At 38.0% G+C, this 26,125-nt stretch overlaps 1 protein-coding gene across 1 annotated transcript; it reads right to left on the reverse strand.

Annotated features, from left to right (window-relative positions):
- Positions 1-19,094: 19,094 nt before the first annotated feature.
- On the reverse strand, positions 19,095-22,666 carry LOC105034793 (L-ascorbate oxidase homolog). Its single transcript, XM_029261723.2, has 8 exons — positions 22,393-22,666; positions 22,183-22,292; positions 21,814-22,084; positions 21,635-21,734; positions 21,211-21,553; positions 20,711-21,076; positions 19,743-19,821; positions 19,095-19,564 (listed from the first exon to the last, which is right to left on the reverse strand). The coding sequence occupies exons 1-8, from the start codon at positions 22,531-22,533 to the stop codon at positions 19,364-19,366; spliced, it is 1,611 nt and encodes a 536-aa protein (XP_029117556.2). The 5' UTR covers positions 22,534-22,666; the 3' UTR covers positions 19,095-19,363.
- Between the last annotated feature and the right edge of the window lie 3,459 nt (positions 22,667-26,125).

The raw sequence follows: 26,125 nt of genomic DNA on the forward strand, positions 1-26,125 counted from the left end.
ACCAGACCAACTTTAGCCTGCTCATTTACTCTGACGGTAGCTGGAGCAGCTCGATGAGTTCTCCGATGACCAATGTGTTTCGGACGAGAAATATTTTTCCCTCACAAATATATGGGCTGGTTTGATTGGATTCGAATCAGGCTCAGGCCTCATATTTTAATAGCTTCTAGGCTTTAGGTCCGACTCGAAGCTCGAAAAAAATTTTCGAGCCGGGCTCAAGGAGGGGTATAGCCCAACCCAGTACGGCTCATTTCCAGCCTTATTTGCAATGCTACTTGGTATTTTGGAACCTCCAGGATGGGATTTGCTTGGATTGATGCCATGTTAGTGTGCTTGCACGGTCTAGTCGTCTGGTATGCCCCAAGTCTGCATGCACGGGATGTGCGTCCCAACGATCTATATTTGCAATGATGCTATGTACTTTGAAACCCACTAATTTAAAAATTTTAAAAATATTACATTGTATATAACCATAAACCCATCTTTTGATTAATGTACATATTTTATGGCATCCATATATTTATATATCTTTATATGGATGAAAAAATTATGTACATTAGTCAATTGATTGTCTAGTATAGACAGCTTGAGAAATGTAATTAATTCTGTAAATCATTACAGTAATCAAACAGTATGGTGAGAGTTTGAGAAAAATTTCAGACGGTATTTTTTTTAGTTCTTTTCACACATCTTATGCTATATTGGAAAGAACTAAGGGAAGATGCGGTCAAAATTTCTTTCGATCTTTAGTGCATATCATTTAATTACTGTACTTGACCTATAGAATTAATATAATTTCTGAATGGGATAAAAGCTTCTATACTTATTAGTTGATAGTAGGATGCAATTATTATATAAGCTGTTTGAAACAATAAAATAATCATTTAGATGTTGCCTTGTATTTGTATATATTGAATCCTCAGGTTGTGTATCATGGATCGTAGTTGGATGAACCATCGAGTAGTCAACGAGATGATTTTTACTGAATACAAGGAGAGTGCAGAGTACTTTTGTGATTATGATTTTGAGAATATGGCACTCTTACATCAAGAGCAGACTCATTGTCCTTATAAGAGATGTGGCAATAGAAGAATACTTATAATGACTGTCCATTTATATAGATTTTAATAAATTATAATAGATTTTAATAAATATCATTACTAAAAATATTTTTTAAAAAAAATATAATTATTAGCGATGGCTATAGTGTTGAAAATACCATCGCTAAAGATATTAACGACAGCTTATTAGAGATGGAATACCATCGCTAATATTATTTTTTTAAATTTTTTTATTTTAAATCTAAAAAATATTATAAGTAATGAAAAATCATCGCTAATTGCCGTCGCTAATATCATTATTAGTGATGGCTCTGCTACCATCGCTAATATGCAATTTTAGTGTCATATTAGCGACGGCTTTGCTATCATCGCTAATATGCAGTTTTAGTGTCGACCTTTTTTCTGACTATTTTTTAGCGACGGTGCTGTGTCACTAATAGCATTAGCATTAGGGACAGTATTCCCATTATTAGCGATGGCGATTGGCCATCGCTAATAATATATTTTTTTGTAGTGTTTTGGAAAGGTTTAAAATGTTAGATTGTATTCCTACAATTGCACCCATTATGAAAGGTGACAAATTCAGCCGGAACCAATATCCACAAAATAAATTAGAAAGGGAGTAGATGAAAAATATCCCATATGCATCTGCAGTGGAAAGCTTGATGTATGCACAGGTCTATATAAGACCTGATATTACATATGCAGTAGAGATTTTGGATAGATACCAAAGTAATTCTGACTTTGATCATTGGAAAGCTACAAAGAAAGTTATGTGCTATCTATAAAGAACCCAGCATTATATGCTTACCTATAGACACACTGATCACTGGAGGTGATTGGTTATTTGAACTTAGATTTTGGTGGATGTATGGATATAAAAAAAATTATTTCAGGATACATTTTTTTTTTGTTATTGGTACTGTATCTTATAGAAGTAATAAGCAATCTATAGTTGCTTCATCTACCATAAAGGCAGAGTTCGTTGCATGCTATGAAGCTACTTCACAGGCAATATGGATGAGAAATCTCATTTTTGGTTTGAGAGTTATCGATTCTATTGCAAGACCAATAAAGATTTATTGTGATAACTCTACTGTAGTTTTCTTTTCTAAGAATGACAAAAGTGAAAGCTACAGCAAGCATATCGATAAAAAGTATTTTACTGTTAAAGATTATGTCAAGAAGCATAAAGTGGATATCCAGCTTATCAGTATTGAATTAATGATTGTAGACCCCATGACTAACAGATTATCGACCAAATAGTTTAAAGATTCTATGGATCATATTGAAATTATTAGTTCCATTCTTATTTGATTTGCTTCTTGTATACATGTTTATGACATTCTTAGAAATAAAGGGCATGCTTTTTGTTTTGCGCGCATAAAGTTCACGTCACAAAATTAGACTTTGAATAACTTATAGGAAGTTATTCATTAAGAAAAGTATAACATACTTAAGTAAAAGATTTCATGCATCGTGATACATGGAAGGGAGTATTCAATTTATAGAATATAATCATCATAATTCGTATATTGAAATTTCTTATTTAAGTGGGAGTTTTTGACTTGAGTTGATTTATGGCCATATTATAGTTTTATTTATCACCTATTTAGAATCTTGATTGTAATACGTGAGCCAAGTGGAAGAATGTTGTGCTCGTCCCAATATTAGGGACTTGATGTGGCCCACATGTGACCAAATCATTAAAGACAATTCAAGATAATTGAGGTGATAATAAAGAATTAAAATTTTTTGAGATAAAGATCGACTCTGGTCAAATTAAGGACTCTACTACGGTTATAATTTTTTGATGGATAAGAATTTATGTTAATCTAAAGGAGTCTCTAGTCTAGCTATAAATACAGTCTATTACTCCCCATTGGTAATAGGCATCGAGATTCTCTAGGCATAGACTGGAAAAACTTTTTTGCAGGATTGGAGCAAAGCAGATTCATCTTGCAAATTCATCTTCCAGTATTCTCACAAGGTTCTTCATCTCTGATCTATTTTTGGACTTGAACAATAATGGCTGGAGATATGTTATTTCCACACCAAGATCAAATTTTTTACATATTGTACTAGCTAGTATAGCTATTCTGTGGGTTCTAGACCCGATGTAAAATTGTGCCCCTGCTACTGCCTTGCCCGCATTGCAGACCTCAAGTTCCACATGCCTTGGTTATCCAAAGAAACAAATAAAATCTCTTGGATATATAAGTCAAACGCTTCAGAACCCCTAAATGACTTTTCCAGAAATTCACACACATCGAACTTTATAATTCAAATCTAGAGGTAATCAATCCTACGTAGAGATTTGAGAAAGGAACATAAGCAACTATGTGTAACTCCAGGGGCTTAAGCTCCAGTCTTCACCAATAATAATACAATTACCTGCATGTGCCTCTAGTACCCTGCAAAGTGGTCCATTGTATCTTAGGAGTCAACCAGCAATAATAATATTCAATCGGCCAACGTTATTTGAACTTAAAGACTGTATCCAGCAAAGTATGGATCGATGGATGTAACATTTACGATGATTACTTGGGAACTTCATTATTGCTGCAGGTTATAATCTTGGATTTTGTTGGTTAGGTGGATTCATGGAATAAACTGCGATCTTAGTTTTTTAATTTTCTGAGTACCAGCCTAGTAATGATTGAACCTAATAAATTTTCAAGATCTGCAGCAGATGGTCTAAGGTTTAACTATGATTACCATATGATTTATCCCTTTGGCCCTAATGCTCAAAGTGACTTAGGATTTCATTGTCAACTCTAATTAAGTCGACCATATTGTATTTCAACCTTTCAAATCCATCTCATAGATTACCATGGTCAAGATTTTACTAAATTAAAATACACTGATATATATCTCCTACTAATTCAGAGGGATCAATTTCATCTTGACTCATACACTGATCTGATAAGTAATTGACTATACCTAGTAATCTTCTGTCACTGAGTTAGAAACTCAGATGGTCTGGTACTAAAGTACAGTGAATTGCTTATAAGTCACCGTGGTGGTCTCAGGTCTGAGAGACACTTATATCCATATCCTTCACGAGTTACTCTTGACAGCAGAGTGCTTGACAAATGATCACATTCGATACGAATGTACTCCTATATTCTATCTATACTCCATAACAGTATCTCCACACTCCTTAGTTAAGAGAACAACCAACTTATATGGTGCATAATAACCTATACTCGATATTGCTATCATCCTATTAATAGCATATCATTTGATCGCAAAGACTTTTAAGGACTCAATAACAAATCCTCCTTTGTCGATTAATTCTAGTCCTAAGAAGTTTATTACAACACAAGAGTTCAAAGATGGACAATTTGTAAAGAAAATATCAAATAACTTTTATTAATAAAAATTCATATATAATTTACAAAATGATTATAATCACCAACAGGCTGATGATTGACTTTGGGACATATTTTTTAATAACTCCCACTTGGAGTAAAGCCAATCGGTACAGTATCAAATACCCATCTTCGACTTATGGTCATCAAACTCTTTGATTTCGAGAGCTTAGTAAATTCGTCAGCTAGGTTCTCCTTTCTGTCGATTTTTTAAAGATCGACATCACCTCGATCCACGATCTCTCGGATAAGATAAAAATGACGCAGAATATGCTTGGTGTGCTGATGGGACCTCGACTCCTTGGATTGAGCAATGGCTCTAGTATTGTCGTAATATAACAAGATGGAGCCATCAATAGAGGGTGTCACTCCGAGCTCGTCGATGAACTTTTACAACCATATAGTTTTCTTCGCTGCATCGGATGCCACGATATACTCTGCTTCACAAACAGTCAGCCATAGTGTGCTGCTTGAAATTTTTTTAGCAGATCGCTCCACCATTCAAGGTAAAAATATAATCTGACATATTTTTACTATCGTCATAGTCTGACTGAAAGCTGGAGTTGGTAAACCCTACTAGTTTCAAGTCAGTTTCATCATACACAAGCTATTAGTCCTTAGTGTTTCTCAAATACTTAAGAATGATCTTTATGACCTTTAAGTGGTTCTCTTCTGGATCTGACTGATTTTTACTCACTATCCCTAGTAAGTATGCCACGTCTGGTCTCATACATATCATGGTATGCATAATAGAATCCACTGTCGAAGTATATGAAACTCTACTCATACGCTCTCTCTCTAGAGGAGTTAGCGGACAATCTCCTTTCGAAAAAAAAATTCCATGGCCTATCAAAAGATAGCCTTTCTTAGAATTCTCCATGCTGAACCATTTCAGCATGGTATCTATGTACATGGATTGGGAGAGCCGAAGCAGTCTCTTAGATCTATCCCTATAGATCTTCATCCCTACAATGTAGGCTACTGCTCTCAGATCTTTCATGGAGAATTGTAATGACAGCTACATTTTTATTCCCTGTAATGTTGGGACATCATTCTTGATTAAGAAAATATCATTCACATATAATACAAGAAGTATAATTATTAAACTATTAGCCCACTTGTATATGCAGGGTTCCTCTCCATTCTTAAGGAATCCATATGTTTTGATTACCTTATCAAAATATATATTCCAACTCCGAGATACTTGCTTCAATCCATAAATGGATCTCTGAAGTTTGCACATTTTGGACTCATTTGTGGATGCGAACTATTCAGGTTGTATCATATACACCTCTTCGTTCAACTCTCCATTTAGAAAAGCTATCTTCATATCCATTTGCCAGACTTTATAGTCCAGGTATGCTGTTATCGCAAGCATGATCCGAATGGACTTGAGCATTGTCACAGAAGAAAATATCTCATCATAGTCAATACCATAACGCTAACGATAACCCTTGACAACCAAACAGGCTTTATAGATCTCCACCTTCCCATATGTGCCTTTTTTCCTTTCGAAGACCCACTTACACCCTATGGGTTTAACCCATTCAGATGGGTTAACTAATATCCATACATCATTGTTCTTCATGAATTTCATTTCAAATTTTATGGCTTCAAGCCATTTATTAGAGTCAGACCTCTACATCACATCCATATAGGTGATCAGATCCTCATCATTCTTATCGAGTTCAACAGGATCCTCTCCCAGATCAAGAAACCTAAGTATCTGTCCTACTGATGCGGTACTCTATCGGATCGTCTCAAGGATGTTTGTGTATTGGGCTCCGGGTTTGATTTTATCAAATTTGATTCAGATTCAATTATTAGTGTCGATTTTTTTACCTGTCGAACTTCGTCAAGCTCAATTTTTGAGGTACTTATTTCTTCACTAAAGAATTTTTTTTCAAATAATGTGCCTTATTGCTGACAAACACCTTTTGTTCAACAAACTGATAAAAGTAATATCTCTTCGTTTCCTTGGGGTACCCTATGAAATTATATTTATCGGATCTAGGACTGAGCTTGTCAGTTTATAATCCTTTAATGTAAGTCGGATATCCCTAAATCCTAAAGTAAGAGAGGTTCGGCCTACGCTCTGACCATATCTCATATGGTGTCTTACTAACTGACTTGCTCGGTATATTATTGAGCACAAGACAGGCTATTTCAAGTATATATCTCCAAAAGAAGATCGACAGAGTTGCAAACCCTATCATGGACCAAACTATGTCCAACAAGGTTCGATTCATCTTTTTCAAGATGTCATTATGCTGTGGTATTCCTGGAGGAGTCCATTATGAGAGAATCTCATTCTCTCCTAGATATGTCAGAAATTTATTGAAGAGATATTCACCTCCTCGATCGGATTGAAGAGTTTTAATATTTTTTTCAATTTATTTCTTTACTTCATTACGGAACTGTTTGGACATTTCAAACGATTTGGATTTGTGTTTCATCAAGTAGACGTACTCATACCTAAATAGGTCATTTGTGAACGTAATGAAATAGCTATATCCTCCTCTGGCACATGTGCTTATGGTTCCACATACATTGGTATGTATCAGACCCAGCACATCATTGGCTCGTTCATCTTTTTCAATAAAAGGTGACTTGATCATCTTTTCAAGCAAACAAGACTCACAGGTAGGTAACGATTTATAATCATTTTTATCAAGAATCTCTTTTTGAGCTAACCTGTTCATCCTATTTTTGTTGATATGACCTAGCCTACAATGTCAAAGATAGGCATTCGTGACATCATCTATTCTAGGATGTTTATTAGAAATATACATTATATTAGACCTAGATACAACATAAATTTCATTGTCCAACTATCCACGCAAAATTATAATACTATTCAAAATGATATCACAAAAATTTTTTTTTATTGATATTTTGAAATTAGATTTGGTCAAAAGACCTACAGAAATAATATTTAAAAGAAAACTAGGACAGTAATGATGCTTATTAAGAACAATATAATGAGACTCGAATACAAGCTTGATGATTCCTAAAGCTAGAACTGGAACTGATCTTTCATCTCCAATGTTCAAAAATCTTTCACCATCTTCAAATCTCCTACTGACCTGAGGACCCTGCAACGAATTACAAATATGAATAGGGCTACCGGTATCCAATATCCAGATCATTGTATCAAAAAAAGAAAAGTTACAAGGTATTATCACATAAATACTTTATCCAGCAACTGATTGCTTCTTCTTCTTTGACCTATTTGGCTCAAAAAAAGCGATATGCTGAGGACAGTTCTTCTTCCAGTGATCCTGCTTCTTACAAAAGAAGCACTCTACCTGACTTTGATCAGCCTTGAACTTGAGCTTCTGGGACTGACTCCCAGCACCTGGCACCTGGCACCTTCTTATTCTTATTCTTTTTTTTTTTTAAAGGGACGACGACTACCCGAAGAAGATCCTTCCACTAAATTCACTGTCTCCTTGTGGAGCTGGTGATCTTTCTCAAAAGTTTGTAGCAACCCCAACAGACTGTGGTAGTTGACTACATGCTTCGTCATTCTAAAATGACTGAGGAATAGCAGGTAGGACTTGGGCAGTGAGTTCAGGATCGCATCTTTTTCTAGCTGTTCATGTAAGAGAAAGTTAAGTTTACTTAGTTTTTCAATCTGTTCGAGCATGTATAATACATGATTGATAACAGTGCACCCTCCCTCATCCAAGCGTTGAAAATGGCATAATTAGTCTTGTGCCGCTCAATATCATCAGGAGTACTAAAAGAATCTCTCAATACTTGGAGTATCTCCTCTGGCTGAGCCTCTTCAAATTTTCAACTAAACTCGTCGTTCATAGAGGTTCGCATAATGCAATGAATCATGGTGCGGTCGCTGAGCCACTTCAAATAAGTATCTCAAATTATAATCACATATAGGATCCGCTCATGCTCCAGGATAATCTTTAGCTTTCGATATCAATTATCAAAATTTAGCCCGATTAGCTTCTCACTGTCCAACAGTGATTGGAGGACAAGTTTGAGGCCATATCTGCATACACAAGAAAAAATTAAAACCTAATTAGTATATAAATTTATTAATCCTAAAGACATGGACTTTAGTCTAAAGGTCCTCCTACTATTTTATATGAATTGATAGCCTCTACCTTCAATTCGAGAAATTACCTTAATTTCTTAGCGAGTACTACAATCCACACAGACTGCATATAGGCTCGAAGATGGCTCGGTCAACTCATATGCACCTATGGGTAAGTTCTCAATCAATTATTTTTTCAAATAATTTTTAGTAATTAATTTAGCCCTAGATTTTATTTTAGTAGGCGATGGACCTCCATTGAAAGTTTCGGTTAGATCAAACCATTAACATGAACCTACTCAGTGATTCTACCTAATGAGTGATCAGGTTCAAGAATGGCTCAATCAACCCAACTATCATCAGATAGTTTAAAGAGTCATTATATGATGAATGATAATTTCATTATTTAGAGTGAACACTAGACGGATGGCGCCTGCAATATCAATCAGAAATAATAGACCCATTACCATTCACCTTAATGGGAGGTTATAATCTAGTTATCACCATAATCAGCTCATTTTAAGGATCTAATAATTTAAAAATTTAATTAATTTAGAGAAGAGAGAAGAAGAGTTCAATCAGTAGACCACAATCCTCTCCTGACTTCATCAATCACTGAATTAGGTTAGGTCATGCTGATTGAATTGGCACCTAGATCAGTCACACTAATCAACCTTAATGGCATGGGTTAACTCAAATCACTTAGCAATCTAATCAAAATCTAATTCACTAAATTGACTAGGTAAATGAGATCAATGGGAGGGTTTGCTAAGCTTGCCTTAGACACCATTGAAATGGTTAGATAAGCTGCTCTCAATTAAAAATCACTGATCGAAATACCAAACTTATCTTAGACACCAATTGGTTAATTAGTTTCGATTTGACCAACCTAATAATTTGGGTTCAACCACTAAACCACAATCCAGGTCCATTTGGTCTGATCAAAGATATGGACTTGACCATCTACAACTATTGTATTAAAAAAATTCTGATTAATCTAATTGAATATTTAGTTAGGTTTAATCAATTTCTTTATATGATCAATCAATTCTTTAATTCTAATCTTAGGTCTAATCTAATTAAAGAGAAAGACCTGATTTGAGCTAACCCACGCCCCATATTTTATGCAATGTCATTAGATCTTAAATCACAATTGTAGATCTAATTAATCCAACACTTAATTCTCAATTAAGTTTTGCATCAACATGGTTAAGGTTTCGAAATAATTTTTATGTAAATCTTTTACATTAAATCATAAAATCTTTTAGATTAAATCTAAATTTTTATAATTTTAAATCAAAATAATTTTGATTAATCAAGATTAGATGTAACTAGTTTCTTCGCAACTTGCGTCACATACAACAACACCTAGCGTTTCAAGATCTAGGATTTTGCAAAAAAGTAAGTTTTCTTCTTCATGGAACTTTATAGTGGCACCCCTACACGTCATGAAGAGCACACCATTGAATGGAAAGAGAGGATCATGAAACTCTTCTTGCTCCTATGACCGAACAGCCTGGTGATTATTCAATCCGAGTATTTTGCTACTCAGAACATCTAATCTAAACAGATGATAATCAGATCTAAAAATATACTTATTTAGATCTAATCTAAATCATAAATAGTTAGATCTAACATCAAAAAATTAGATCTAAAGTCATAATAATTCATATCAAAACAATCATACTCTGATACCAATTGAAGGAAATATGCAGTAGTCTATGCATGCAATTTTAAAATTTTTATGCAGTGAAAATAAAAGATTAAATAATTTAATCCTAATTACATATACAAGATCTAATCTTAGACTACTACATCATGATCTATGATATAAAAAATATACACTTTAGATCTGAAAATAAAAACACACATCGATCTCATCGATGCTGAAATTCTAGATCTAACTATTAGATCTAACATTGCGATCAAGATAAGATAGAAATTACTACTAAACCAATTTGATATTTGATCTCCTCTGGTCCAACGGTTGGAGAATGTGTTCCTCAGATCGCTCATAGCCATACGAAGTAATTTGGCCTCTACAGAAAATCCACGCGAAGACTGACACAGATGAGAGACTTGGAGGTACTAGCTTGCAAGTAACTTTGATAACTAATCTCTTCCTTCTTCTTCAAGCAACTTGGACACTCCAAAGCAAGAAGGGATCTGGAGGAGGAAGAGAGGAAGAGGAGGAGAGGCTCTAAAAATGAAAACACCAGTAAGGGAGAAGAGAAGCATGATGCCAAAGAGGAGGACCACCCTTTTTATAGACTAGGAATTAGGATTTCACCAAAGGAAAGGCACCAAGAGTCCATGCCAAAATCACTTTTAGCATCCCAAAAAATTTTAAAAAAATTATTTTGGTGCGGAGAAGAATTTTGGAGTCTTTCACGCCAAAGGACTCTCCAAGAAAAATAAAAAGAAATCATAAAGGTGCCAACAATCTTCTATGTATAAAAAATCTCTTTTCTAGTTTACATCTTATCTCTAATTCGGATCACATTCGAATTAGGCTGGAGATAAGATTATGATTCATCAATCATTGCTGCCCACCCTTATTAGATCAACTACTTTGATGCCAAAAAGGTCAAGCCAAATCCAATTTGGCATGAAGATGTGGGCATGAGTCCAAGTGTGGCGTAAGGAGATAAGGATAGAGTCCAAATTGACAAAGACTCTTCATTTCTAATCTGATTCTAATCCAAATCAAATTTGGATTGAATCTACTAATAGAAATAAACTTAATGTAATTAAAATATAAATATCTCATCAAATTTCTAATCCAATTAGGAATTAATCGAGTTCAAATTCTGATCGAATCAGGATCAATTTTTTTTTGTAATCAGGATTGATCATATCAAACCCAATCTGAGTCGAACTGAATCTAATTCAATTAGACTTGATCCAAAACTCTTTACTCAATCAAATTGAGTTAATTAGTAATCTAATTACTAATTAGTTCTTCATTAATAGTAGAGTCTCGTCCCAGTGAGACTCTTCTCCAGAGTCCCAATCCCAGTGGGACTCTTCATCAGAGTCACAATCTAATTAGACCGTTCAACCATCAGATCTGATCAAATCTTCTAATGTGTGTGATCCATTGGTTTGAACCTAAGTCGATAGTATAGAAATAACTTTCTATACCAATCGGTGTAACTATCTAGCAATGATGACCCGACGACCGGATAGGTCGAAGTATTGTAAAGCAACATTCTGAAATCTACTAGCGTATGGTTGGCATATAATTCATCCTTTTGATTCTAATGCTCAAAGTGACCTAGGGTTTAACTGTCAACCCTAATTAAGTCGATCATATTATATTTCAACATTTCAAATCCATCTCATAGATTATTCTGATCAAGATTTTACTAAATTGAAATACACTGATGCATATCTCCTACTAATTCAGAGGGGTCAATTCCATCTTGACTCACACACCGACTTGATAAGTACTTGACTACACCCAGTAACCTTCCATTACTGAGTTAGAAACTTAGATGGTCCGATACTAAAGTACAGTGAGTTGCTTACAAGTCACCGTGGTGGTCTCAGATCTAAGGGACATTTATATCCATACCCTTCATGAGCTATTCTTGATAGCAGAGTGCTCGATAAATGATCACGTTCGATGTGAATGTACTTTTATATTCCATCTGCATGCCATAATAGTATCTTCATACTCCTTGGTTAAGAGAACAACCAACTCATATAGTGCGCAATGACCTATACTTGATATTACTATCATCCTATTAATAGCATATTATTTGGTCGTGAATACTTTTAAGGACTTAATGACAAATTCTCTTTTATTGATTAATTCTAATCCTAAGGACTTCATTACAATATAGCAGTTCATAGATGGATAATTTGTAATGAAAATATCAAATAACTTTTATTAATAAAAATTTATATACAATTTACAAGATGAGCACAATCATCAACAGGCTGATGATTGATTTTGGAACATATTTTTCAATAGTTAATGTACAAAAGTTGGAGTGCGCATGGAGGTAGAGTTCAAAAGTTACAGGATTTTAAGGTGAGGGTGCAAAGAGGAGCCATGTCAGCTCCCCAAAATTATGATACATAAATGCATTTAATGAAAGCTTTGTGTCAGGAGGGAAGCCGAGGTCGGTCCCTCAGAGATGACAACTTCAAATCTTCGAGACACAGCAGAGGTGGACGGCTGAGGAGGAATGACTGACGAACGAACTGTGAATCGGATGGGAGGCCCAGAGGATGGTAACTGAATCATCCCAAGTCGGTTGAAGAGCCTTATATCTTCAAGCTTGGGCACCCTTTAAAGCACGGCCTGGGAAAGCTGAGAGAGCAAGAGTTTGATGTTTGGATGAGAAACAACCAGTGACCAGACAATAAATCTATTGATTGCTTTCTTCGCCATTTCAGGGGGCATGGTGGCATAAAACTGAAAGATTCTGGAATTGTGTTCTTTCCAAAGACACCATGCAGAGGTAATGAATAGATGTTCTAGCACAGGGAACCTTGTTTTGACCTAGCGAGAATGCCTCCATGAATCCCATGCGTCTGTGAAAGATAATGGCAATTCAGGGATGTTGAGTGATGAAAGGATGATGTGCCAGAAAGCTTTGGAGAAAGAACACTGCAGCATGATATGATTTAAGCACTCTCCATATACATCACAGAGAGGGCAATTCCTAGCAATGTTAACACCTCTTTTGATTAGATTCTCTCTTGTCAAGATTTTATCGTGATAGGTGCGCCAGAAGAATACTTTAGCCTTCTCTAGAATTGGAAGATGCCATAAGCATTTTCTACAGCGGGAGATCACTCCACCATGCATAAGAAAATTATAGCAGGAGCTTACACGATAGATGCAATTTGAACTCCACTTCTAGAGCCAGTTATCCAGTTCTGAAGTAAGGGATATAGTCTGCAGAAGGGTCAAAAGGTGCTGGAGCTCCCTTGATGCTTGGGAGCTCATTGGGTGTCTGATATAAGAAATCAATTATCGAGTAATTTTGCTTCTTGGTAAAGAAGAAAATATTAGGAAATGAAATATTGAGATCACAATCCCCGATCCAATGGTCATGCTAGAAGAGAATTGTGTGACCATTACCCACTGTCAGCTAAAACCATTGTTTGAACAGGACCAACAACTTGAGCACGTTTTTCCAAAAAGGAGAAGCAAGTTTTAGCAGACGATTAGATGGTTGTAGGAGGGGTCTTCTAAAGTAATATGTATTTTTAACCAGCAGGCACCAAGCCTTATGAGGGTATCGAGTGAATCTCCACTATCATTTCAACAGGAAAGCCTAATTAAGGGTGGTGAGATTTTTAATGCCTAAATCTTAGTATCTTCTCGACGACAAACTTGCTTCCAGTTTAGTCGGTGCTTAATACTGTTATTCAATTGTTGGTAGTCTCATAGAAAACTTCTACACTTCTGATTGATTTCCTTGATGACCACTGAGGGAAGTTTCAACACTGACATCCAAAAGGCAGGGATTGCATGGACTACCGAGTTAGCCAATGTAACATGGCCAGTAAGTGATAGGGTCTTTTGTTTCCACCCGCTCAAATTTTTGTGATTTTTTCAGTAAGGAAGGACCAGTCACCTTAGTTAAGCCTAGAGTGGTGAAGAGGAATTCCCAAATAACGAGCAGGGAGATAGGAAACCTTACAGCCAAGCATTGAGGCCAAGTGATGAGCAGATTTGTCATTGATATTTAAACTAAAGAGCTGAGTTTTGAGGAATTGATTCTTAGATCTGAAACCGCTTCAAAACTATAGAGGATTAGCTTGAGATAGTTTATATCAGATTTGTTAGCTCTGCAGAATATCAGGATGTCGTCGGCAAACTGAAGGCATTGCGAGAACCCCTCCAAACCATTGGGGCCGAACCCATTAATCAAATTTTCAGATTTGGCAGCCTTGAGGATATTTGCAAGGACATCTATGATCAGGATGAAGAGCATGGGAGAGAAAGGGTTTGTTTGAGCCCTCTCCAGTTGCAAACCATTTGCCAATTAAATTATTAATGACCAAAGCTGAATTGGAAGATTTGAGAAGAGTTTTCATCTTATCTATCCACTTGATATCAAAATCTTTATAAAGCAGAAGGTCAAACAAAAAATCCCATGATACGCTGTCAAATACTTTCTCAAAGTCGATTTTGCAAAGAACAGCAGGGAGTTTGGAATGTTTAGTGAATAAGATCTGTTCTACGGCTGATATATAACTCCCAAAAATTAAACGCCCTTTAATGAAAGCCGATTGACAATCTGAAACCAACTCTTTCAGTTTGTTTAGGAGTCTATTCAACAGCACTTTGGAGATGATCTTGATCATTCTATTTGCGATGCTTATTGGCCTACAATCTCTCACTGATGCATTTTCTGACTTCTTGGGGATCAGAGAAATATACGTGTGGTTGTGCTTAGAGAGGTCACATGCCCCATGTAAAAGGAAGAGAATAACTTGTAAATATCATTTCTAATGTGGTCCCAGTACTTTTGATAAAATGAGATATGAAACCCATATGGACCAGGAGATTTGTTTCTAGCTAAGTGAAACACTACTGACTTTATCTCTTCATCTGAGAAAGGAGTGACTGAAGAGGACAAATTAGGAGGAGGGCCAGGATAGTGCTTATCCCAGTCAATATCAACTTGCTTGACTCCCAGGGATCTAAGAAAAGAATGATAATAAGAAAAGAACGCCTGTTTAGTGTCTGCCTGAGATTTTAATATTTTGTTGTTGTAATGAATCTCCATGATCTGGTTCTTTTTCATTCTGTTTGAGGTTGAGATGTGAAAAAATTTGGTATTTCGATCGTCCTCATAGAGCCAAGTAGTTCGAGATCTTTGTTGCCACATAATCTCCTCTTGCTGTAGTAGGGATCAAGTTAATGCTTGAGACCAGCCCTAGATTCATGTTTCTCTGAATCAAGGCTTCGTTGTTCTTCCAACTCATCAAGCTCATTAATTAAATCTGAGATTGTATTTGTTGAATGTGATGTTACCGACAGTAGATTTGCTTCAGCTCTGGAGATTAGCTCGGAGATATCAGAGTTTGAGGAGCATGTTTGCAGCACCTTCCTCTAATGATGGAGATTCGGATCACCATTGTTTGATCAAATTACCAAAGCTTTCATATAGTTGCCAGAAGTTTTCGAAATGAAAAGGTTTCTTTTGGGATCCTTGACTTTGAACCACTGTCTTGGATGAAAGGAGCAAGGGGATGTGATCAGACGTTACCCATGGGAGGGGAGAGAGAGCAAAAATGAGAAAAGTATTGTGCCAGTTTAATGAAACAAGACATCTGTCAAGCTTTGCCAAACTGGGCTGGTCTCTAAAATTTGACCAGATGAACCTGCATGAGGATAGGTTAATCTCTAAAAGGCCTAATGAGAAGATGAAGTTGTTGAAGATCCGTGAAGATTGGGTGCATTCGGAGGCTCTAACCCTCTCAGAGCAGAACCTAGTGGCATTGAAGTCATCAATTAGAGCCTACGGTAAAGTGATGGAGGAATTAAGGTCTTGGAGTTTCGAGAAGAAAGCTGTGCAAGAGGTTTGGTCATTGGGCCCATAAAAATTTGTGATGATGAACTTAACACTTGAGTTTTCCAGAGAGAACTCTATGCTCAACGTATATCTTCCTCTGTGATAGAACCGTCCATCGATTTCATTCTGATTCCAAACTATTAGGAGGTCTCCACCAGAACCAATCGCCCCTAAATTTTGATATCCTTCATAATTAAGCCCATATATTGATCATAGAATATAGGATGAAAAGTGACTCAGTTTAGTTTCTTCGAGACAGACTATCGCACTTTTTTCTTTTTTAATGGTCTCCTTAGCAAGACGTTTTTTTGAGGCTAACCCTAACCCTCACACTTTCCAGAACAATATTAGCATGGATGGACCATGTGGATCCAAGAGGATATGTAAGATTTCAAGTAGAAGAGGACTCTAAGACTGTGCAACCAATGCAACAGGGATGTAAAAGTACTAAGAGAGTAGCAAGAAAATAAGGCTGATAAAATCCATTCAGAAATCCGCTTGCAAAATACCAGTTTCCGGTACAAAACCGACCACAACCAAAAGCGGATAAGAAACAAAAGTTAGCAACATACACCCAAAATGAAGCGATAAGTATTCCATTGCAAGGATGAGCAGAACAAAAGCCTCTTTACACTGTAGCTTTGGGTCCTCCAACCTTGAATGGAATGAAGCAGCGTTCCATTTCAAGATTTTTCATGCGCTGAGCAGAAGAGGCTTCATCATCTTCGGGGAAAAGCAGACCACACTTCTTAATGGTTTTTAAGATATCTCCAACCATGAGAGAGTTGATGAAGAGAATGTCTTCCTCTGAAAGTGAGAGATCAGCAATCTCCAGAGTCTCGAGTTTCTACGACCGAATACGATCACTTCTTTTGTTGGAGACAGGGTTTGGAGATGACGGTTTGTCATGAGAGAGGCCCTGAAGGATAGAGGTAAAGGCTCGGGCGACAGGGATAGGAAGTTGGGACGGCGAAGGGGGTGATTTTCAGACATCAGGAGAGGGGAAGTCACTCAGATAAGGATTAGAATCTATAAAAAAGCGAGGACTAGCTTTACCATTGAGGGGCACTGTCTCATTCAATAACGGACCGTTCAGAAGAAAGTTTGAATTTGAAATCGGACCAAAAAAAAGTGGCTCAACCTTGAGGAAGGAAAGTGCTAGCTTAAGCAGGCCTGAGGGGATATGAAGGGTAGGGTTTGCACTAAGGTGATAGGACGTAATGACACCAGTCAGCAGAAAATATGGAAAAGGGACTTTGGGCAACTCGAGGAGAGAGAGAGTCCCGATTCCGAGGATGTGAACTGGATGGGGAGTTATGATATCCCGATGAGTTGCCACCAGAGGAATTACCATGACGGTGACCGGGATCACACGATTGGTTGCGGTAAGCTGAACCAAACCAGAATTTTCATTCTGAGTCACCAAGATCCCCATGGTCATTGCTAGGGGAGGATGACTGATCAAGGAACGGATTGTAAGGGATAGAGAAGTTAACCAAAAGCCTAACACGGTAGCAGAATGCCCTGATTGTGACATCAATGTACTCGGGAATGGATTCTAAACTTTCACAAAGAAAATGGAGGTTGAAGCCAGTCAGATCTTCCATATTGATACTGGAATGACTAGCTCTAAGGGAAACTCCAAAGCTTGCAATGATGGTCACGACCGCAGCAGCAGATTGCCATCACCCCCGATATGTTCCAAAGACACAAGGGTTTGGACAAGCTCGAATGAAGGGCGAGCAACAGAGAACGTGTTCCCATGAGGGAGTTTTTTGATGGATCAAGAACGAAAGACTCTAGCTTTACGGGAAAGGATAAGGGAAATATCATCGACTTTGATGTTACGACTAAAAACCTTGACAAAGGCCGCACGGTTGTGATAAGAGGAGGCGTCTGCCATTTTAGGAGTGAAAGCAAGGAAGGCTTTGGCAATGGGACCACTCCGATGCGTTTCCAAAGGATCCATGATGGACATTGGGATCTCTTGATAGGTTTAGGGGGAGGTTGGGCTGTGGAAAGTTTCTGAGGGTGGGCAACTCCTTACAACTCTTGAAGGAATGACTAAACCTTTGGCAGCGAAAACATCTGAACGGATTGCGACACTCGGATTTGAAGTAGTCTGAATCCCTACGGCAAAAGCAGAGCCCCTTTTTAAAGGCCAGAGAGTGAAAAGATAGGAGAGGAGAGGCGGGAGGTGATGGATAGTGACCAGACTTGCTGAACGATGCCGATGCAGTTTGTGTAGAGGGACGGCGACCAGCAGGTGCGTCGTTCCGGCCGAAGAGAGATGACGGATGAGAGATTGGCCGAAGACATGGCCGTGGTTGGTGAGGAGCCATAAACTTTGCCTTAAAGGTGGAACTACCACCCACTAAAGATGAAAGAGGGCGTTTTTTACGGGGTATGGCTTCGAGCCAGCTACCATCAGAAGCCAGGCGTGGAATCCGGACGAACTTCAGAGGAGGGGGAACAGAAGAGACTACTGGCCGAGGATGATTATTCGAAGGCAGCTGGGTAGAAAGTACAGGTATCCGATCGTGCTCAGAGAAGGATGAGGATCTTGCGGGAGCTTTCCCCAGATTGCCAGTTTCAGGTGCGAGGCAGGTCCGAAGGCCCAAAGGGGTAGTATTAGCACCAGACAACGGGAGAGTCCAGGACGCCACATGGAAAGCCCAGTTAACGAGCACCGAGGGGATGGAAGATGGATGGCGGACGGTTTTTGGTGGTTTCTTTGCATGCTTGGATGTGGAGTGTGGGAAAGCGTCCCTCTGGAAGTTTTGGGTTTGTGTTCCAAGGTGGACGGGTTTCCAAGAATCCAATCGAGGAGTTTCGGTTTTCAACCTATAACATTTGTCTTCCTTCAATGTGATAAACCAATGTTATCTCATAATAAAAGCCAATTAGTGATCCATAATACGAAACAAATCATGGATCAGCAGGAGGAAGGATGGATAAATGTTCTGATCCAACAAAAGCAATATATACGATGCATTAATTCTCTTGTAATACAGCAGCATTTAATTTAATAACACACAGTGCTTCAAAAGGGTGAGAATTTAGAACGCAAACAACCACATTTTGCCTATGTAAATTAAATTTAATATTAAAGAACAGACATACATTTGAAACAATTGTTCTGTTTGATACATTAAAAGATGCAATGAGGGTAACGAAAGCAAAAAATCTAAGAAATTTTCTTTCTTGAGCGGAAAATATAAGACAATATTCTGTCCCTGTACTCCAGCAATACTGCCATTATTTTCTTTGCACTCACCCTTTCACGACAGAAGGTAAAATATGAAAGCAATTCAATTGATCTGAGTATCAACGAAAACCGATGGCCTTCCCACAGCGCAAGGCATTTGAAGGGATGTCGTACTCATTGGCATAGCTTTTCTCTGATGTCCACACTCTGATGTAAAATTGTTGCCCCAGGTACTGCCTCCCCCACATTGCAGATCTTAGGTTCCACATGCCTTGGTTATCCAAAGATACCAAGATTGCAGACCATCCATTTGGATAAACCTGGAATATTAGACAAGAATTAGCATACTAGAGTCAGAAGAGATTTTATTATTATTATTATTATTATTAATACTTTATGGGCTATGGACAGGAGATAGCATGCCAGAAGGCATGCATAATGAGAAGGCAGCAGATTACAACTCCCAAGTTACTGAAACCAGTAGGATTGCATGCTCACCTGAACTGTGTGTCTTGTGACAGCATCAATTAAGTTATACCGTCTTCTGAACTTCTCTGTCCAATTCCCAGCACCATATCTGCATACATCCAATGCATAGAACTAGCAAACTTCAGATTTCTGATTGAGCCAATTGCCAGTTAAATCACTAAAAACAAGCATATAATTACACAAAGATCCTTGCATACAAAAGTGAATTAGAATTCAAACAAAACTTTCTATACAGACTAGCTTTGGAGTGCAAGCTTAATGTAATCTCTATATTTGAACTATGGCAACTTCCTAGGCTTGAAGAAATATTGATCTCTTCATTAAGCTGAAAAAAGTTTTTATCGTGAATTGATGACCAAATGATTCCCCTCCACTGAATGTTACCTCATCTTTGTGATAGCTAGCAAAAACATTATATATATACATGGTTTTGAGAAATGTTTGCTTCAATATTTTTCAAAAACGATATTCTCTTCAAGTCAACTAAATCGGACCTTAAGATCTGTCCTGGTATGATAAATGCTCCAAGCAACTGATGCCTCCATACAAGTTTGTAACCAATCAGTTTAGAAATTGGATGATAGAAAATGTTTGGCAAAATATAGTTTAACAGGTTTTATTGTACATAGAATTATACTAATACCCAAAAAACAATATTGTAAGTGCTAATTATTTATTTGACTTCAATTATCATAGCTAATTATCCTAGGAGCCATCCTGAATGTGTTACATTTGCTATTACATAGCACAATAAGAAAATTTTTCTGAGCATATAAACTTTGTCAAACGAGTGGATTTCAACAAATTAGGCATGACATAGGCATTATATTGTAAACAATATCTTTGAGAATTATGAACATAAGTCCTATCTTTAAGAAAACACGTAGTTAGTTAAATAAATAGAAATGCTGAGCATTATATCAAATTCAATTCAACAGGGAATTTAAGAGACACAACCAAATGATTGAAGAGCTTACCCAACAACCCAGAAGTCGTAGCCATCAAGATGCCATGTTTGCATAGTATGTTCAGTGTTTTGGAAGACAATTTCAATGAAGTCATGAAGATTAAACCTCATGACTGGGGTACCCAGTACTGCAGAGCCTTCAGGGGCTGGAATAGGGATGCTATCCCAGGTGAAGATGCCGGCAATATTGAAGTTGTCGGCGAGCTTCAGCGGAGTATCAGGCACAACAAAGGAAACACCATTGACAGCATAGCGCTGCTTCCCATTGATCAGAGGGGCTGAATTCTTCAAGACGAGCGACCTTGTCCTCGGTATGGTACCATAATGGTATGAGCCCTGAGGATTAGGCCGGGCTGCACTAGCTGTGAGATTCCACCTTCACACAATGATCAACCAAAAGAACCAATCAGAATCTAGACATATAACCAGTTTAACAATTATCAGTCAATCTCTCCAAGCTTCTAATGGTGGCACAGTTTGTCGCTGATGTCAAAATGGATAAATCATTACCTAATGGTTCTGGCTTGCCGCATAGAGATGTGGGGATTGCGGAGAGGTGGGGGAAGTGGTCCAGATGCAGGGGAATTGGAGTTGCTGTAATGTAGTATTCCAGTTGCAGTTAGAACCTTTCTGGTGAAACGAGTCGAGGCGACAATGAAGTAGTCCTTGGGGGGCTGATCTAAGGTAACCAAGACCGCCAGCGATTGACCGACATGGATGTCGAGGGAATCATAGATGTTCTGAAGTGTGTGGGATCCTTCGACTTCAACGAGCTTCATTTGGTGGCCCTGGATCCTGAAGTTGATCGAGGTCATCAAGCCCACATTGGAGATCCTAAAGAGGTATGTTTTTCCTGCACCAGTGTGAAAAGCTTGAGATAAAATTGATAGATTAAAGGAAGCAGAGTAGAACAGGGGAGGAAGAGAAAAATTACCTTGATCTCCAGTGAAAGAGGCGAACTGCTGAGCTCCATTAATGAGAAGACCGTCAGGGAAAGGCAGTGATCTTCCTGAATCCAAAGTCTGCTGCAATGCCTGCAAGATATCGAAGAGACGCCTCAATGAGATGTTCTCATCATTTAGTCTATAAAACGAGAGACCAAAGATGATATACCTTGTGGCTGGCTTTGTACCAGTCGCCGACAAGCAGGGAGAAATCACCGTCAGGCGGTGCATATGGCACTGGGATCTGCGGCCTCTGGTAGACATTCAGAGCACCGAAGCCACCGGCAGCCCGCTGCATTCCGGTGGAGAGAAAGTAGGTGAAGCTTCCAATCTGGTCCTTGGTTTGAAACTTGTATGTATAGTTTGAACCAGGTGGTATGGGACAGTTGGTTCCCAAGACTCCATCTTGCCACGAGTTCTTCCTCTGTTTGATCCCATTCCTATATATATGATTCCCCCAACATTAAAACCAGAACTTTTTTTTTTTTTTTTTTACAGCAAAAAGAAAAGGATGCAATATTAAGAGAAGAAACCATACCAAGTTATGAGTATAGGCTCGTCGATCTTGTTGATAACACTGACGACCATGTTGTCGTTGGTGACGCAGTCGACACGAGGCCCAGGGTACTGCCCGTTGATGAGAATCCCCTATAAAAACAGTACACAAATAGCCATTCTTAGTCCCATATGAACGAGATTAACTGATAATACATTAAAGGTGGTGGTGAAGAAGACAAGAGAAACTGACCTGCTGTTGGACGCCGAGAGGGGAGATGGGTCCATAAGATACAGTCCAGGTGAAGTACCGGTAAGGGTCATCGGCGGTCGCGACGAAGGCCAATGCCAACAACGCCAAGGCTCCAAGGACCAAAGGTGGTAACGATGGCATCCTCACTGCTTTCGCCGAGGTCTCCTGGAGATATCTCAGAGGACTTCTTTTTTGGATATATAAGAAGAGGAGAAGAGAGGCTAAAGACAAGAAGGATGGGTTTTTGTGCGAGACGAGGCTTGTACCAGAGGGGGAGTTGGGAGGCGTTTTAAGAGCGGAATGTGAGCGGGAAAAGGGTGGGATGGGGGATCCCTCCACCTTCGGATGCCAGCTTGGGCGCGCCGCGCTTGACGCGTTTACGCGTAATGGATGGGTGCAACTGGATGCAGGACTACGCAGTTCGGACTCCGGCGTTCTCCCGAGCGTATTTGACCGTCAAGTGGGCCGCCATGCAACGTGCCACTATATTATTGGTCGCTCATACCGTGATCCCACATGACAACCAATCATCTAGAGCCATGTGGCATAGAGATTTGGTTTTGGTATCGTAGTTGGGACTGGTTGAATAATTAGCCAGGAGCATACCATGTGCGTGCACTCAAAGCCCACCGTTGTTCCCTCTGCTGGTCATCAATTTGTTTCTTTATTAGTTTCATTACCGTATCGTATTACTAATTACCATTTGGTATTGGTATCCAGCTTAAATGATTCAATCTCTGGAGATGGGTGCAGCTGTTATCCAAAGTGGACTGATGGCACTATGGATTCTAATGGCAGCAACAACATCTGGGAGTTCTCACGGCGTGATGGTCGCAGAGTGGGGGCAGCGTTTCACATGTTCCCCCGAGATCCATGTGAAGAAATTATCTCACCAGCCATTACGCAGTCCATGCTCACCTTAATAGCTTAAATCCTCTAGGGAAACGAGGTTGTGGATAGATTATTAGATTTCATTGTGGTGGGCCATTGCATGGGTGGAAATGTGGATTAGAATTTAGAGTTTAGTATTAGTGTGGGATCTTGTAGCCAGTCTCTAGGAGCACTTAAGTTGCTATTATTGCGAGTGGGGTAGTTGGCTCATGGTTATGTTCGTGGTCTGCAGATCAGGGACACGAGGAAGACGTGGATATGAGTTTTTTGATTCACGTTGCAGGGCCGAGTATCACGAGCTAGTTGTTATAATTTGATTTCATCCTTCTTTTTCGCCACTGGTTTGGTTGTATTTTGCGGTTCTTGTTAAGCTTCTCGATTCTAAGTGTGGCTTGAGAGTTTTTGTAACATCATCGCCTTGTGAGCTGGATGTAGCATCAAACGTAATTTGAAAAGAAAATTAAGACAGTCCATAAGGTGGATCTCATGATCGATGTGTTTTGACCGCCCATTTCTCAAGGATCCTAGGATGCATATTTAATTAGATTATCTTGAACTTTTGATTCATCAATGCGATCAGGACCACCAAGTAAAATAAAGGTTTAACTGGAGTCCCATATGGTTGTTTATTGTTGCAAATTAATAGATCCACTTGCACGTCGTCATTTCTCATTCTTTTTATTTTTTCGCTCGAACGTCCAAGTTATGCAGCCGTGGTATAAATACAAGCATTGGCACCAGGACACAATATTTTGAAATTTAATAGGCACCATTGTACTAGATCTCTTAAGCACCGATCCAAAGTTGGAAACATCACATGAAGATACTCAGTCTATTGTATATTTACCTTCTAGAGACATGAGTGACCCGACGGCTGCCAATATAGAAATCATCTCTCTGTTATCTGCTAGAACGGGGTGTGACATGTCATCCATATTGGCCAGTTTAAAAAGCCAACTAATTACTGTCTTGTAGTCCCTTCTAACATTATGTTGAAAGCCTTAAGGACCAAGCTTGCCTCACCAGGTCCGCTCAATTCTACCAAAATTACTGCTTTATTATGAAGGTGATATCCTCTTGCCGCCACGGGGATCAAAAATGATGAACCCTAGCCCACCATGAGTACCAACATTTAAAATTCTGTCGAAGTTGATTTTGAGAAAATTAAGAGCGGAGATTTTTGAGCTGATGAAGATCATCCCCAAAAGTACAGAGATTGCTACATAAGAACCTTAGTTTTCATTCGCTGTCATAGCACCCCAAGAGGTATTTGAATGGATGACCGGCAGCTTGAGTTTGGGCAATGAGTAATGGGACCATGGGACTCTGGTCTACTTCTTGAAAGATGTCTATCTGCCTTCTTGAAGCCGACTTATATGCAGATACCAACTTAATTTCACTAAAAAATCTTGTATTTAGTTTACTAGAAAGAAAGAAAAAAACGTCTAGTATTTAGCATAGAGACGGGAGTATTTGATGGATCATTAATTGCAACTAAAAGGTCTTGCTTTTTCATTTTTCTTAGCCATTTTAAAGTGACCATAATAAACAAAATTCTAACGCACATTACCCCATAAAATTAGAGCACATATCTAAACAGAAAGCATGCATATCCAAACACTTTGACAAAGATACGATCATCGAAACCAAATGTGCGGCTGATTGGGTGTTTGTGGAGATTGAAAATAGATGACGTGACATATGAGCCTAGCCCAAGAGAGTTTAAAGTGCACCATTGGAGATGCTCGTAAAACATTTAGTTGAATCGTAAGGAAAAAAAATAAATTATGTAGAACAATCAATTAGTAATTTGTTGTACATCATCCGAGCATGTAATCTCTGAAACATAATATCTTTCTTGCAAAATTTTTTTTTTCAAAAAAAAAAAGCCTTTAAAACAAGCTATATATTATTTGTTATTTAATGATTATTACAACTTAGAGAACAAATGTGCTTTGTAATTTCGGTAATTGCCTAAAAGTTCTTGCATGAGGTTACAAAAACTTTTGCTTCCTCAATCACATAGGGAAGTTCAAAGAACAAAATGTTTAAATTTTGAATCATTTTCGTCATTTCAAGATTGCATTTGCTTCCGCAGTTGGCTCCTTAGTTAGCAGCTAAGGAACTGGATGCCACAATATTTTTTATTTTATTTTAATTTTTATTTATTTTATTTTATTTTATTTTTTGGCGGCGCCGGAGGCTAAAGAGCTAGCTGCTCTTGGGATTGAGATTGTTGCGGGAGAAAGTGGAAGACCGCGTCCCTTTTTGTTTGTTTATTTGCGGTTTTTTTTTTTTTTTTAAATGATCATTATCTGTTGTTCGTATTCATTACGCTCTCGTGAAAGCGATGTGATGGCCGATGGTGGACGCCGGTGGCGTGACTTGCGGACATCCGTGTCAGGTAAGGGGACCACACGGATGGCCGCTGCGCAGGGATTTCGATGTTGTTTTACTTTTACTTTTTTTTTCTTTTTAAAAAATAACGGCATTGATTTTCTTCTCCTTTTTCAGAACATGATTTTTCATTGTATATAAGCTTAAATAGTTATTGATGATTATTTCTATTGAAATATATTAATTAAATTCTTTAGTGTTGATCGTTGTTAAAATGGCTACTATAATATTATTACACTGTTGGAATATAATAAAAATAACATTAAAAAAATAATATTTTTGATCATTATTATTTAATAAAAAAATATACTTACACTTAGAGGCTAAAACTTTAAAATATATTAATTAGCTATCAAAATTTTAAATTTATTGTAATACGGTTCAATTTTTTATCTCTATAAAATATTATTATATAAGGACCACTTAATAAGTAAATTTTTGTAAA

The sequence above is a fragment of the Elaeis guineensis genome, chromosome 2, assembly GCF_000442705.2.
Source record: "Elaeis guineensis isolate ETL-2024a chromosome 2, EG11, whole genome shotgun sequence".
Taxonomy (NCBI): Eukaryota; Viridiplantae; Streptophyta; class Magnoliopsida; order Arecales; family Arecaceae; genus Elaeis; species Elaeis guineensis.